This window comes from Carcharodon carcharias, chromosome 6 (genome assembly GCF_017639515.1).
Source record: "Carcharodon carcharias isolate sCarCar2 chromosome 6, sCarCar2.pri, whole genome shotgun sequence".
NCBI lineage: Eukaryota > Metazoa > Chordata > Chondrichthyes > Lamniformes > Lamnidae > Carcharodon > Carcharodon carcharias.
Window position 1 is genome coordinate 51,241,866 of NC_054472.1, and position 16,231 is coordinate 51,258,096.

A 16,231-nucleotide genomic window follows, 5' to 3' on the forward strand; every position below is an offset into this window, starting at 1 on the left:
TCACTACCTCCAGCTGTGACTCATGAGTTTCAGGTATCACTTGCAAATTCAAATCCTGCGCTATCATTTCAATTATGTCTGCTTTCTTGGCCCCTACAGTTAAGCCAAGTGGTTATGGTACTGGGCTTGTAACCCCAAGATCAAGAGTTCAAATCTCACAATGGCAAACTATGAAACAATGTCACTTCATCTGAAACAGATGGAAACGTGTTTGTACTCGAAAGAGTTACAGTTAACCTCAACTGCAACTTATCCGCCAATTCTGCTAACTTACTCTTAGATACTTTTTGTAAGCCAATCAGAATTATGCCTTTTACTCCCAGGAGAGTCTTAGCTATGGATGAAGCCATTTTTGCAGTCTCACCACTTAACAAAAACAAAGATTTCAAGCACATACATAGGATTACAGTTACTTAATCCTATAATCAATCACAAAATTCCTAATTAAACTGATCCCAACCATACAGTCTCTTTAAGGCAACAGTCCCAAATAAATAGCAAGCCAGCAACCACAACACCCCCTCGACAATGGAATTCTAAAGGCTTTTCTCCAACTTTAGTTACTGGACACATCAGACTTTTGCAAAAACAGAGGTTTCCCTAAGGTTATTTCTCACACTCCTGTTAGATCTTACATGGCCCCCACATCATCACCTTCCTTCCATCTTTATGTATGTTTCTCTCTCTTTAATCTGTAAATTTCATTGTTCTGTCTTTGGAAATGTACTTTTTCCATAATATAAACATTTCACATTGCCACTATGGTAAGTACCTTCTGGGAAAAATCATCCTACCATCCCTTTGAACCCCAATCAACTCCTTCACTTATCAAAAAATGCAACTTTTCTTCACACCTTACATGCTAAGACCTCATCCATGTTTACTCATTAACATTTCAAATGACTTTTACCCCTAACTACTTTTGATAATTTCAAACTTGCAGCCTATCTGACTCTAATACTAAATCACAAAGACAGGACCATCTACACTCACACCCATAAACCTACTTTACAATAAGCCACAATAACATTATGAAACATATTATAGATTCGTGACAGCATTATTTTCCAGTTCTGATGAAGGGCTACTGTTTTAAACATCAACATGATTTTTGAGTGTTTGCAGTATTTTCTATTTTACTTTTTTCTCTTTTGATATATTCTTGTTCGATGTGCCCAAAACCCCTGAACATATTTGATACAGGAGTTTAATCAGTTAATGCACACTTGGTGACCATGAAAATGTGGGCATGATCAGTCAGGGCTGCAAAGGCGATTGCAGAATTGCAAGGAGACGCTGCAAGGCTCGTACCGAGGCTTCTGGAAACAGCTGAATTGTGTTACGGTCTCCGGAAACAGTCGAGTTACGGACATATGAAATAGGAGCAGAAGTAGACCATTTTCCCCCTTGAGCTTGCTCAGCCGTTCATTCATTTCGAATTCCACATTCCTATCTACCCCGATAACCTTCGATTCCCTTGCCTAACAAGAATCTACCTACTCCTGCCTTAAAAATATTCAATGACCCCACCTCCTACTGAGGCAGAGAATTCCAAAGTCGCACAACCCTCAGAAGAAATTTCTCCTCCTCTCTGTTCTAAAAGGGCAGTCCTTAATTTTAAAGCAGTGCCCCTTATTACCTCAACTAAGTCACCCTTCACTCTTCTAAACTCCAGTGGAAACAAGCCCAGTCTGTCTAACCTTTCTTCATAAGACAACCTGCTCATTCCAGGTATCAATCTAGTAAACCTCCTCTGAACCGCCTTCAGTGCATTTACATCCTTCCTTAAATAAGGTGACCAAAACTACGCACAATATCGAAATTTGGTCTCACCAATGCCCTGTGTAATTGAAGCATAACATCCTTACTTTTATGTTCAATTCCTCTCACAATAAAGGATAGCATTCCATTAGCCACCTTAATTACTTGCTGTACCTGCATTCTACCTTTTTATGACTCATGCACTAGAACACTTAGATCCCTCCGTACCACGGAATTCTGCAGTAGTTCTCCTTTAAGTAATACTCTGCTTTTCGATTCCTCCTGTCAAATTTCATATTTTCCCACGTTATACTCCATCTGCCATTTTTGCTCACCCACTTCAGCCTATCTATATCTGTCTGCAACCTCCTTATCTCTTCACAACATAATTTCCTGTCTATCTTTCTGTCATCTACAAATTTAGCAACCTTGCCTTCACTCCCCTCATCTAAGTCATTGATATAAATTGTAAAATGCTGAGGTCCCAGCACAGACCCCTGTGGGAGTCCTCTCATCACATCCCTTCAATCAGAAAAAGACCCATTTATGCATACTCTGTTTTCTGCCAGCCAGCCAATCATCTGTCCGTGCTAATATGTTACCCCCATACCATGAGCTTTTATTTTCCGCAATAACCTTTGACGTGACACCTTATCAAATGCCTTCTGGAAATCCAAGTGCAGCACGTATACAGGCTCCCCTTTATCCGCAGTGCATGTTACTCCTTCAAAGAATTCCAATGAATTGGTTAAATACGATTTCCCTTTCACAAAGCTATGCTGACTCTTACCTTGAGTTTCTCTAAGCCCCTAGCCATAACCTCCTCAGAGATGAGAGTTTTTTTATTATTCATACACGGGATGTGGGCTTCGCTGGCTGGGCCAGCATTTATTGCCCATCTCAAGTTGCTGCCAGCTGGTCCGCAGACCAGGTAAAACCTTCAGTGGACCATATGTTGGATAATCCTGATCTAGAAGCGTTTGCATTTCACTACAGGTCATAAAAAGGGATTTTATTACTACTCTCATTCCTGATTTGTGGCCACATGTGCGTAATGCTATCCATTCGTGAACAGCGGGGGATACAGTTCCATGAATATATGTTCTAAGTCTGCAACCATAATGAAGAAGGTACACCCTCCGATCCTGCAACTACCACATAGGCCAGTTGAAGAGGAGAAGTTACACACTCTGATCACACAGCGACCACAGAGACTCAGGCTTCCTTTAACCAGTTTTATTCAAGCATATGCAAGGGAGCCGCAATCATTCCTAAGAATGAAGACCCAGCTCCCAGATTGATTACATTCCATTACTTTTGTACTTTTTCTTATCATAATACATTTGAGTACATTTGAATGCATCCAGTCGGTAACTGACACACCGGTCCCATGCTAACTCTATCCTATTTATCATATAAACATGTGATTTTGCTAACCAATTATTCTAAAGGATCTATACCTAATTAAAACACATATGCAAAGACCTTGGTTCTCACAACTCAAGACTGTTTCATCAAAGCCCCTCTTTGTCCATTGTTCATCTTCCCATATCTAAGCTAAAACCATCTGCCCCTTCCCTATGTGAGAGGGAAGTACACTTAATCTAATTTGTGTCCTGCTTGTGTCTCCAGTCTGACTCTCAAGGCTGTGTAATGTTCATCTGGTAACCTTCAACTCTTAAAATGTTTAGCAGCCGTGTCTGCTTGGAGATTTTAAGGGTTTTTCAGCACATTCTTAGTGTTCTCTTTTAGCATTTTTAATTTCCCCCTAACAACAGAAAAAAAAATTGAATACCCTTTACCTTGGAGTTGCTTTGATTTCTTCACTTTTCATCAGTTCATGATTACACTTCCATTTGAAGGTGCATTGAGGTTGAATTGAGGATATGTGCTAGAACTGTGGCTGGCGACACCCACTGCAAAACCGAGGGACAAGGGTCAAAGAGTTGTGTAGTGCATGCCTCTACCAGAGCCTTTATGGCACACATATGGTTCAAGTATAGATTTTGAATGCTACAGTGCACTTCATCCAGAATTATTACAGCTTATTATTTCTTGAATAGCATTACCGCACAGGGGCATAGCTTTGCAGCAGACAGAAGGAAAAATGCAGGAGCAACCAGGGTCAGCTGACTACTCTGACCAGCAGAACTAACAGTCACTGCCTGAAACATCAGTGTAAAAGTTACTTGCACATAGGCTCAATATCCTTGCCAAATGAAGTGATGTCTCCTCTGACTGTTCACTGTGAATACTACAGTATTGCCTCCCAAATATTTTAATCTGGCTCATACCAAAAGCATTGTCAACACACATTCCAGTATGTCATCCCATCTTAGCAACTCTTCGGTGGTGCAGCTGTGCTCATTGGGTCTTGCCCCAGTGTTTCCCCTTCGTAGAAGTGTCTTCTGCTTCCTAATGTTCTGCTCAGCTGGAGGAAGTGAGATAGCTTGATGCCAGATGTCAGTGTCTGCCCCTGTTCTGGACTCCACCACCAGGGGAAAGAGTTGTTCTGTGCATCCTATCAATTCCTTTAATCATCTTAAACAGTTCAGCTATATTTTCTTTATTTGAGGGAATACAAGCTTAGTCAATGTAACCTGTCCTATCAATTCATAGAATCATAGAAACTTAGGGCAAATGGTCTCCATCTGTGCTATATCATATCTGTATCAGCTCTTTGAAAAAAAAACACCAGTGCTTAGTCCCATGTCTCCACTTTTTTCCCATAACCCTGTTCTTCATTTCAAGAACCTGTCCAACTTCCTTTTTTAAAATGTATTTCTGGGATCAGCTTCCACTATCTTCTCAGGTGGAGCATTCCAACTTTGACAAGGGAGATGGGGAGAAAAAAATTCTCTTTCTTATATATTTGTATCTAATTTTCAATCTATGACCTCTAATTATTAACCCATTTACTAGAGGAAAGAATTTTTCTCTTTCTACTCTATCAAAACCCCTCATCATCTTGAAAGCCTCTTGTTTTTTTCACCTCTTAACTTCCACTGTTCCAAGATGAACAATGCTAACTTTTCCAGCCTCTCCTGGAGTTCCTTCTTCCATGCTAATATCCCATAAATCTCTGCTATCCTGTGGGTAGATCTGAGAATTGTTTATTTGAAAGAGGATGCCATTAAATGATTGAACATTGCTCACCTCAAGTAAAATGAGTTTTGTTTAAACCTGCTTCACTGAAAATAACTATGAAGATAATGCATTTGCAAGAGATGTGTATCACTTTGAACAGTATAGTCTGAAGGAATTCATAAAACTAAAGTTCTAAAGCCATGCTTAATCTTTGCAAAAGATGTGCATGAGCATATACACATTTGGAGAAATGCTTATTTTTTTTTGTTGCGTTTGCTGTGAAACCTGGCATGCGTGCTGTCTCTGAATAATTCTTCATGAACCAGACTGTGCATCTCTCTTTCACCCTGATATCCCTGCTGGACCCTGGCACACGTGACCACGCATACAAAACATGGAGTAGCAATCTCCAGCACTAAACTGTTGGTATGATGTATTTTTGAAATAATGTATTGTGCTTTTCAAAATATAGGAAGACTGTTCCGTCATCAGTTCACTGTGATTCCATTTTGACATTGAGTTCCCTGTGCTGCAAACTCAGCTAGCACCCAGATACAGCATTTAGATTCTGTTGAGCCTTGTAAGGCCCCTTGCTCCATAGAAGGCCAGTGATGTGGAGAAGCCTGGAGAGGGACTCTGGAAAGTTGAGTTCCTGTGCTCCAGCAGTCAGGTTCAATCTGGCACATAATCAGTATAGGTGAGAGACCAGGCAAAGCAGTCAATCAGGGTGGCAGAAGTGGGGGCCACCTGGCAGTACATACTGGAGTTGGGGACGGGACTTCTAAAAAGGAAGACTGAATTTTATTTTTATATAAGTTAAATGTGGCCCCCTATAGAAAAGGGTTGTGGGCAGCTTTGTTTCTGTGGGGTCCCCTGTCTGGCTCCTAGGGTTAAATGAATAAGGATGGAAGGCTTGTGTGGAGCCATAAACACTGGCGTGAAAAAATTAGGCTGAATGGCTTGTTTCAGGGCTATAAATACTCTGTAATCCTTATGCTGATGTATGCAGCCTCTTCTGGGGTAGTCTAGATGTGTGTATCTCAACATCAAAGGTTCATTGGCATTGACCCTTAACCCCGCAAACTACAGTAATATAGGCAAATGGTAGGTGCGCCTTGGCATGTGCTTAGACGCAGCCTCGGCAAGGCTGCCCTACTTCTCCCCTCCCACGCAGCCCACCACCCACCTCACTACAACTGGATTTCAAGGTCACTATCTTCTGCTTGAGAATGAAGAAAAGGCAGTCCTATATGTTGCTAGTATATATGCGTCTTGGTTAATTATAAGGCTACTAATAGAGGAAAGGAATGGTTACAACTCAAATATGTCAGTTTTAGCACTTCTAAGCTTCAGACTTTGTTTCCTGATTGAAGACTGCGTACTAGTTCATTCCAAAGAGCAGTAACCACCCTATTTTGCAAGATGGTGATCTAGTTTGGCCACCATTTAGATACTTTAGTATTGATTATGCTCTCTGCTCAACTTTCTTCTTCAGAATTCCATGATTGTAAGCGTAGATGCATTCCTCTTCACCTATCATGGATGGGCAATAAATCTGGCTTGGCCAACAACTTCCACGTCCCATGAACAAATAAAAAAAAATCCACTGCACTTAATTGGAACTTTAATTTTCCCTAAGTCAGATTTTGTGGGTTTACCCTCCTATTTAAAGTAAAGTTGCTTGTTAAATATTTAGGTTGAGGAATGTTGTTTCTTCCTCAAGAGGATATTCTACATATTCAGATGGAACGGTTTCTCTTTGCTTTCCTTTAGGATAAATCTTGGTGTTACTTCTCTTAGTACTGAGCTGTGTGCTTTGGATGGTTGATTACCGTTTACACATGGCAGTCTTTTGCTGTATTCGGAACACTTAAACACACTTGCAAGTTAAATGTGTTGTGGCAACTTTGTTTCTGTGGGACCCCCTGTCTGACATCTAGGGTTAGATGAATAAGGACAGGAGGTTTGTGTGGAGCCATAAACACTAGCATGAAACCTTTGGGGTGAATCGCTATTTCAGTGCTATAAATAATCTGTAATTCTTATGCAAATGTATGCAGCTTCTTCAGAGGTACTCCAGGTATGTGTTTTTCAGCATCGAAGGTTGAACCCAATATGTAAATATATTGTCTATGCACTTTGGCAGTCTGTTGTAGAAAAGCTATAGTATATGGGTATACTGAGAAAATTCCATGGCATACAGTATTAAAAACTTATCTTTAGTATATTTTTTAGCCATTTTTATTTCATTAAACAATTCTTAAATGTAATATCCCTCAGAATGCTCTGTGGGGCTAACTAGAAATTAAAGCTGTTTTCCTAAAACTGTCCAATATTGACTGCTTATAATTCATTCAGAATAGTAGTCTGCCTTAGATCTACTTATTTAAAATACATTCATTCATGGGATGCACAAATTGCTGGAAAGCCAACATTTATTGCCTCATTCCTAATTGACCTAGAAGATGGTGGTGAAATACCTCCTTGAACTAGTGCAGTCCATGTGGTGAAGATACCACCATAGTACTGTTAGGTTTGGAGTTCCATGTTTTTGACCCAGTGAGGATGAAGGAATGGCAATGTATTTCCAGTGGTTGGGGTGTGACTTGGATCTGGTTGTGTTCCCAGGCTAGTGGAAAGTATTCCATCACACTCTTAACTTGTAGATGGTGGACAGGCTTTGGGGAGTCAGGAGGCGAGTTATTTGTCGCACAATTCCTAGCCTCTTGTAGCCACAGTATTTATATGGCTAGTCCAGTTCGGTTTCTGGTCAATGGTAATCCCCGGGATGTTGATAGTGTGGGGGGGTGGGATTCAGTGATGGTAATGCCACTGAACATCAAGGGGCGATGGTTGGATTCTCTCTTGGAAATGGTCATTGCTTGACACACGTGGCGCGAATGTAACTTGCCACATGTCAGCCCAAGCCATGATATTGTCCAGGTTTTGCTGCATTTGGACATGGACTGCTTCAGTACCTGAGGAGTTGTGAATGCTGCTGAACATTGTGCAATTATCAGCGAACATCCCCACTGCTGACCTTATGATGGAAGGAAGGTCATTGATGGAAGCAATTGAAGATGGTTGGGCCTAGGACACTACCCTGAGGAACTCCTGCAGTGATGTCCTGGAGCTGAGATGACTGACCACCAACAACCACAACCATCTTCCTTTGTGCTAGGCATGACTCTAACCAGTGGACAGTTCCCCCCTAATTCCCGTTGACTCCAGTTTTGCTAGGGCTCTTTGATGCCACACTCAGTCAAATGCTGCCTTGATGTCAAGGGCAGTCACTCCTCACCTCAGGAGTTCAGCTCTTTTGTCCATGTTTGAACCAAGGCTGAAACGAGGTCAAGAGCCGAATGGTCCTGGCGGGACCCAAACTGGGCATCAGTGAGCAGGTTATAGCTAAACAAGTGCCTCCTGATAGCACTGTTGATGACTCCTTCCATCACTTTACTGATGATGGAGAGTAGGCTGATGGGGCGGTAATTGACCGGGTTTGATTTGTCCTACATTTTGTGTACAGGACATACCTGGGCAATTTTCCACATAGCTGGATAGATGCCAGCGTTGTAGCTGTACTGGAACAGCTTGGCTAGGTGGGTGGCAAATTCTGGAGCATAAGTCTTCAGTACTATCTGGAGTGACCAAATGGTTAATGTCACACTGGCTCAGGACAAGAGGAAATTTCCTTTTCTAATAGACCTTAGTGAACCAGTTGGGTTTTTAGATCAGTTGATAGCTTTACAGGTACTAACATTTTATTTTTGATTTATTTATTTAATTAACTGAATTCAAATTCATTAATTGCCACAGCAGGATTTGAACTCTCATCTCCAGATTATTAGTTCAGGCCACTGAATTACTAGTGGAATAATGTAACCACTATGCTACCTTTTTTTTTAAAGTACTAGCATTTATGTTATAACTAAATGTATTTGGTATTTTAAATTCATTAGCAAGAATTAGTAGACTGCACACTGTGGTTAATTATTTTATAATCATCTTTTTTTCCCCAGTGTACCATGCTATCTACCTGGAAGAACTGACAACAGCAGAACTTGCCAAAAAGATTGCAACCATCTTTAGTATATCCCAAAATCAGATAAACCAGGTGTACAGACAGGGCCCAACAGGTATTCATGTTCTCGTCAGTGATCAGGTAAGTAGGAATTTTGCTGCTGAGAAGTTTGAGAACCAGCTGTGCTGAGTTCAGTAACTGCTACCATGGCCATGACTCTATAAAGGGCTGGATTGGGACTGTTGTTAACTATGTGGATCGATTACGCTCCACCCCATGAGAATGTAGGTGTCAGAATTGGCTCAGTGGCAGCACTTGTAACTGAGTCAAAAGGTCTGTGTTCAAGCTCCACAAAGGAGACATGAGTGTGTATTCCAGGGTGACACTTTTCAGTGCATTGTGGAAGGAATGCTGTAGTGTCTGAGGCACCATCTTTCAGATGATGCGTTAAACTGAGGTATCCTTTGTCCCCTCTGGTGGACATAAAGAGGGATGAGAAATTTCCGTCTTTTGGCAGAATTCTGACTTCTTGATTCTGGAATTCTGCCCATTGAAATCTTTTTCTAATCTTGGCCTCTGCAGAGATGCTTTTGAAATATATTGTGCTTTAAACATTTTGAAAAAGACAATATGATTCTTGAGCTTCTGCACATAACAGAAGGGGAACAAATTTATTATTGATTCTGCCCGAAGGGGATGTGTGCGCATGCAGTGTACCTGCCCCTAGCCACTTGTGCAACATGTTAACTGTGGCTTTGTCAGATGTGGTGCTGCAGCATGAGCTGCTGAGTGAGGAGGGATTGAACGCGCTGTGTGGATTCCAGTGGCCTGGAGTGCAAGGCAGTCAGTGGGAACATCTCTGAACATGGTTGTTGACTGGGAAGAAATCAGATGGCTGACAGTGGATTTCCAGAGAGCGCAATTCGTAGTCACTATGCAGAGGTACAACTGTGTAGCTTTCATTTGTCCTATTCCCCAGTTGATGGTACCTGCTTTCCAGATCAGGCCTGCCCTGGACAAACTTTATTTTCTCTCTCTTCCCAATAACCTCACACTCCTTGTAGACAACAATTGATGAGTGCTCCCTTTCAGACTGTTGTGCACCCTTGGCCTGAAGGTGTGTCTCTCTCAGACAAGTATGTCTGAATTTAAGAGTGGGGGACAGTTTTGCTGAAATTGTGTGTGCTGAACTTGTGTGTCAAGCTCGTTTCCTTGGTAATAGAGTACCAAGTGATAGGCCTTTCCTTTACTAGTGTCCTAATCTCTCTATTCTCTTAAAGCTGCTGAAATTTATTGAATAGCAAAGAAAATTAAAAAGGGTTGCCTTAGCATAAACAATGGTGTTGACGGAAGACAGAATGTTCAATTTGTAATTTTGTTTTGGCGAACCTTGTAAAACGAGGCAAAAATATGAATTTTAGAAAGATAGCCTACATTAGCTTGGAGATTGTGCTGCCACCATATGTTTGGAGAAATTAGTTAGTGATTCAAAGTTCTTGCGTACATAACATCAATTTGTATTTATGGAGGGACTTTAATAAAATGTCTCAAGATGCCTTACAGGAACATTCTAAAACAAAGCATAACACTGAGCCACAGAAGGAGATTTCAGGTTAGATGATCAAAAACGAGTCAAAGAGGTCGGTTTTAAGACGCGTCTTAAGGGAGACAAACAAGATAGAGAGGTGGAGAAGTTTAGAGAGGGAATTCCAGAGCTTAAGGCCTTGGCAGCTGATGGCTTCAATGGTGGAGCAATTAAAATCAGGAATAATTGAGACGCTGGAATTTAAGGAGCTCACATATAGAACCATAGAATACTACAGCACAGAAAAACAGGCCATTCGGCCCTTCTATCTTGGATGGTTGTGGACTTGGCAAAGATTATAGAGGGGGAGAAGTGAGGCCGTGGAAGGATTTGAAAACCAGGTTGAGAATTTTAAAATGGAGACTTAACCAAAATGGTTGCTTAACCAGGAGCCAGTGTAGGCCAGCAAGCGCAGGGGCGATAGGACTTGGTGTGATTAAGGATATTTGGAACAAGTTTTTGGTTTATAGAGGATGGAATGTGGGAGGCCAATCAATAGTGCATTAGAATTATCAAATCTAGAGGTAACAAAGATATGGATGTGGTTTTCAGCAGCAGATGAGCTGAGGCAGGGTTGGAGATGGGCAATGTTACAGAGATGGAAATAGAAATTAGTGATGGCACAGATGTATGTTTGGAAGCTCATCTTGGGATCATGGTGTCAGAACACTCTAGTTCAGCCTCGGAGATGGATGAAATTGGTGGCTTGGGAATGGAGTTTGTCATGGGGACCGCCGACAATGGCTTCGATCTTCCCAATTGGAAGAAATTTCTGTTCTTTCAGTATTGGATGTTGAACAAGCAGTCTGAGAGTTTAGAGACTGGAGCGGTTGAAAGAGATGATGATGAGGTACATCTGGGTGGTGTCAGTGTACATGTGGAAACTGACATGCTTATAATACATTACAATTGATATAAAACCTTATTTAAGCTTGTGATTTTCAACATCTCCCTTTGGAACTGCAGAATCTTCAACTGTCTAACTTGAGCTGCAAAGTAAATCAAATTCTGTGTGTTAGATCGTGACTTGGAGTTTCCTCCATGGCCACAATTGGGAAGTTAGATCCAAAAATGCCCCCATTGTTGGCACCCATTTTGCCAAAGGCAAATTACTCCCAAGTATCTTACCAATCTTATTAGACTACACTGAAATTTAAAATAGACATAAATCAGGTTGAACAATTGGACCCCAAGGAAAGCACCAAACCCACACCATATATTTATTTTAATTATAAGCATTTAAGTTTCAACTCCTTTAACCATCATTCATGCACAAGATGTACAGATAGAAATAGGCCATGTTCTGGTTTTAATCCCATAGATCGTGCTGTATAAATTGACCCAGCGTCTAAGATGATCCTTTTTTTTTCGACCCCTACCTACTAAGCCAAATACGTTTAGGAAAAAAAATACCTTACCCTCCAAAAGAAGGGACTTATTTGAGGAAATATGTGTTGAATTTGAAAGAGGAGGCCTCCAGTGATTCTTGGGACCTGGATTCATTTTCAGCCTGTAGGTGTGAAAATTTCCTTTTTCTGCTAGTTCCTAAGTGAAATAAGTTTAGAAAATCTCAACTCATTTCTTGAAACTTCTAATTCAAAATGAATAGTCGTTTTTTAGTACAGAACCTGAGTGTTGCTTGGAAAAAAGACCTTTTATGTCATAGCTTTTGATCTTGCACTCATCAGGACAATTCGTAGAAAAATACATATTTATACTGTATGAAAAGAAAGCTCTAACAAAACTTTTCTTTCAGCAATTCAAAATAAATTGAAGCGCCTGTGGCTGGTTTTATATAGAAATGTCCCACCAGGTAATTGGGACAATCTTAAGATTGGCAAAAATAATTAATCATTTTTGTTCTTCCTAATTTCCTAAAATATGTGTTCACTTTCTGAAAATATATTTTGCAGATGGTTCACAACTTCCAAGATGAAAGTTGCTTTGTCATCAGCACAGTAAAAGGTAATATTTTTCTTCATAAGCAATTTGTACAAGTTAACCTAATGTTAAGCAGATCTCTCACACATTTTTTATTTTACAGCTGAAAATACTGAAGGCTACCATGTAATTTTGAAGTAAACTGTCCCATTTAGCAGTTAAGCTGGACTACATTTTTGCATATAGAAGATATCTTTATTATGACAAAGGACATTGAGCAAATGTAAATGTTAGAATCTGACTTCACTGTACAAAATGTTTCATATTGAAAACACAGCTTGACTGTTCAGTTACCTTACTGTGAGTTTGAAGCTTCTGGAAATATCACTGCCACCGATCAGCACCCTCCCTGCACCTGTCGGATGCAGCAAGCTTGAGGGTGGGCCTGAAAGTCCAGAAATTATGGTTCAAAGTGGTCTTCGTAAATATGGCAAGAGGAGGAAAATGGCCAGTAGATCCAGATTTGCACAATAATCGTCTCATTTTGAAGCATTTATGCTTCAAATTACCTGTCTAGTTTCTTGATTATTGGTTTTGAGATTGATGTTGAGATATGCCATGTTATTTTTTAAATGTTTGCCTTTTACTTTCTGTGCCGTAATACATTTTACTGCCTTTACAAGATACCAGTCTCCCTAGATAGAACTGTATCTGCAAGATCATATAGTGCAGTTGCTAATCTACGTTCTAAGGAGAAAAAGACAATATAAAAATGTTGTGATTTCAATTCCTGTCTCAAATCAGGATACTTGTTTAATTTAAAGTTGCAGCTTGCACATTCTTAAGCTATATTTTCCCTGCTTCCTTTAAGGTCACATGGCTTTTTACATAAAACTACTAGCCCCATTGTGGAGGCTAATCTTATTTCTTTTTTTTGAACATTTAGCGCATTTTATTGTTTGAGTTCAATGTCAAACCTTTTACCTGTAGATAAACAGCAGTTGTGAATAAAGAAGCTTCAGTTTTGTTTAACCCACAATTGCTTTTAGATCAAAGAGGAAAGGTGCGTTCTGTATTTAAAAAAAAATTACAATAAATTTGTAAATGTCCATTAATCAAATCCTATGCTTTTGAAACCAGTATTTAAAAATGTAGTTGCGTCCTATAATTCTCCAAGTCATAATTGTGCCTCTGTGACCAAATCTCACTGCACTGATATGTTAATAAAATCAAGATTGTTTGCTTACTTTTCAGATGTTTTCATGGGATTGTAATTATCAAGAATTTTTAGGTTGAGCACTATGTATGCATTTCTCACCAAAGGGGGAAACAATGTTGTTAGCATAGCTGTCCACTTCAACTTGTCAGCTGTCAAAATTACTTTAAAATATATTGAGAAAAATAGCAGATTTTGGCTTGGAATTTCAGACTATATTCTGGTGTAAAACAACCATAGGATTATGTCCCAAGTGTTAAGTTTCACAATTTGTCATTAGAATAAGCACCAGCAACTTTGTTACTCTTGGTTTAGAGATCTTAATTATGGGCTGTGCATATATATTCACATTGCCTCTGTAATAAAGTTTTCAAATCATTTTTTTGCAAATGTCTCCTTCAGCTGTGTGTGCTCGCTAAGATTAATGGGACAATATAATCAATGGTATTTGCTGACCATCACTGTGTGAAATGGTGGCATTTAACCCACACAGCTCTTGTTTAGTTTTAGCATTGCTGGCTGTGACTACCTGTGGTTTCAGCTCATGCTGGGGATAAAGGTTAATAAAATATTTCTTACTAAATCACTGCATAAACTGAAATTCCATAGTTTGAGAATTGGGTTTCTGTGCATTGCACTCAGATTAAATAGCTTCAAAGTAGGGCCCTGCACAAAACATAGATCCTTCCTGTTGTTTCCAAGTGTTTGCCAATGTTCTGTGCATTTCCAGTTTTTTTTTTGAGGTTTTCAGTCTTCTAATTACTACAACTTCAAGCTTCAGTCTTTAAACTCATTATGGGCGTTTCATATAAATATATACTTATGGAACATAGGTTTAAAACCAAATGATCTTTTATGGTCCACCCAGAGATAAAACATAAGTATTAAAGCTTTAAGTACTGTGTTGAGGTTCCAGGCCTTCACAAGAGCTGGCCATTGTAAATCATAAGATGTTTTTTATATTGCACGAGTGCAGCTGGGTTCCCAAACATGGGTATAAATAACACAGGTGGCTGCAGGCCAAATGTAAATCTGATAGGACTTGTGAAAACCAGTGACCTAAAAGAGTTGTTAAAAGATGGTGTCCCAGCAACTGGTATTAGTGAATCCTGGCAATTTAACTCTTGCAGTCGGTTGCACAACACCCACACTGAGAACCTGGAGACAGGAGCAGAGTTTGTGCAAAATAAAAGCATGCCCTGAAAGAGGCAGGGCAGCCGTGTTTGTGCTATCGCTTTAATTGGAGCTTTTGGAGAAATTGGAGAAAATATACATTACAGCATGGTGTATTTTTTTAAACAACTAATTTTTCTGAACTTCACCTCCCCCAACTCCATTCAGAGATTAAGAAAGGGAGGGCGGGGGGCTGCTTTTTGTGAAAGTTAAACTGGTTTACCTAATCATCAAGAACTGAACTGTGAAGAATGATGGTGCTGAGTACATCTGTAGGAGTGTTAACCAGAAGGATGCTGAAACTGCCCATAATGAGAATAATTTGTGGAAACATCACCTTCTGGCTGCAACCCCTCCAAACTTCCTTTGCCTAAGCTGCAAGTGGAAGGTGAAAATGTTATGGAAGTAGAACTATTTCATCTGCCAAATAGGGAAAGATTTCTGTGCTACTAGTTTGATACATGAAGCTAAATGGTGTAAATGTTTCCAAATGTGGATGTCTTTGTTTGCCTTTGCTTTGGCCTGGAGGAACAGCCAATACACAAAACTGGTCTGAGAAATCCATTGTTCACAAGAGCTGTTGTTCTACAGGATGCAGACAGGTTGACGTGCAAGTCAGCTGAAATAATATTACAACAGTTTAAAGTTGCTGTTCATACTTAAGTGTTAGACATAACCAGGCAAAAATACATTTGATCCTGGATAAGTATACTTAAGACAATAAAACCAAATATACTGCAGCTTTTTTATTATTCATTCATGGATTGTGGGCATCACTGGTTAGGCCAGCGTTTATTGTCCATCCCTAATTGCCCTTGAGAAGGTGGTGGTGGACTGCTTCCTTGAACTGCTGCAATCCATCTGCTGTAGGTACACCCACTGTGCTGTTAGGGAGAGAGTTCCAGGATTTTGACCCAGCAACAATAAAGGAATGATGCTATGTTTCCAAGTCAGGATGGTGAGTGGTGTGGAGTTCCAGGTGCCTTTTCTATGTGAACCTTAAACCTGAATTATTATGGTCACTACTCCATTTTTGCCTATTTACATTTAAATCAACTGTTTCATTGCTGAAGATCTAGCCTCTCCTGTTGTGGCATACAATATACTGTATGAGGAAAGTATCCTGCTACATTTTAGGAATTACATTCTTAAAAGATGCTTGTATTTTCTTGTCCATTCTTCTTGTGACCAATTTATGGTGAGTGCAGATGGATATGTTATCTTGTATAATAAATTGTTCAAGATTAAACTATGCAGGTTACTGAATCAGGACACAGGGCAAACTCCCTTTTCTCCTGAGCTGTGTTGTGGAATCTTCCAGTGCCGCAGCTGGCATTAAATAGGACTTTTTAAAAATCATATTTGAAAGAGAAAAACTCAATACTATGTCCTGGAAGTGGGGCTTGAACCAAAGCCTGATTCTGAAGCAAGTAGACTACAAACTGAGTAAAGCTGCCATAAAAACTGCAGCACAAATTTGTTGAAACTTAAACTACAAAAGGTG

General features: G+C 39.9%; 1 protein-coding gene across 5 annotated transcripts in view; it reads left to right on the plus strand.

Annotated features, from left to right (window-relative positions):
* Positions 1-13,944, plus strand: part of LOC121279207 (upstream-binding protein 1-like) — a 124,877-nt gene extending 110,933 nt beyond the window's left edge. For all 5 annotated transcript variants that reach the window (XM_041190235.1, XM_041190231.1, XM_041190232.1 and 2 more), the window contains 3 exons: positions 8,871-9,013; positions 12,371-12,422; positions 12,502-13,944. In XM_041190235.1, the coding sequence (XP_041046169.1) occupies positions 8,871-9,013; positions 12,371-12,422; positions 12,502-12,539 (233 nt within the window). In that variant the 3' untranslated portion in view covers positions 12,540-13,944. The remainder of the gene's footprint in view (positions 1-8,870; positions 9,014-12,370; positions 12,423-12,501) is intronic.
* The last annotated feature ends 2,287 nt before the right edge of the window (positions 13,945-16,231 follow it).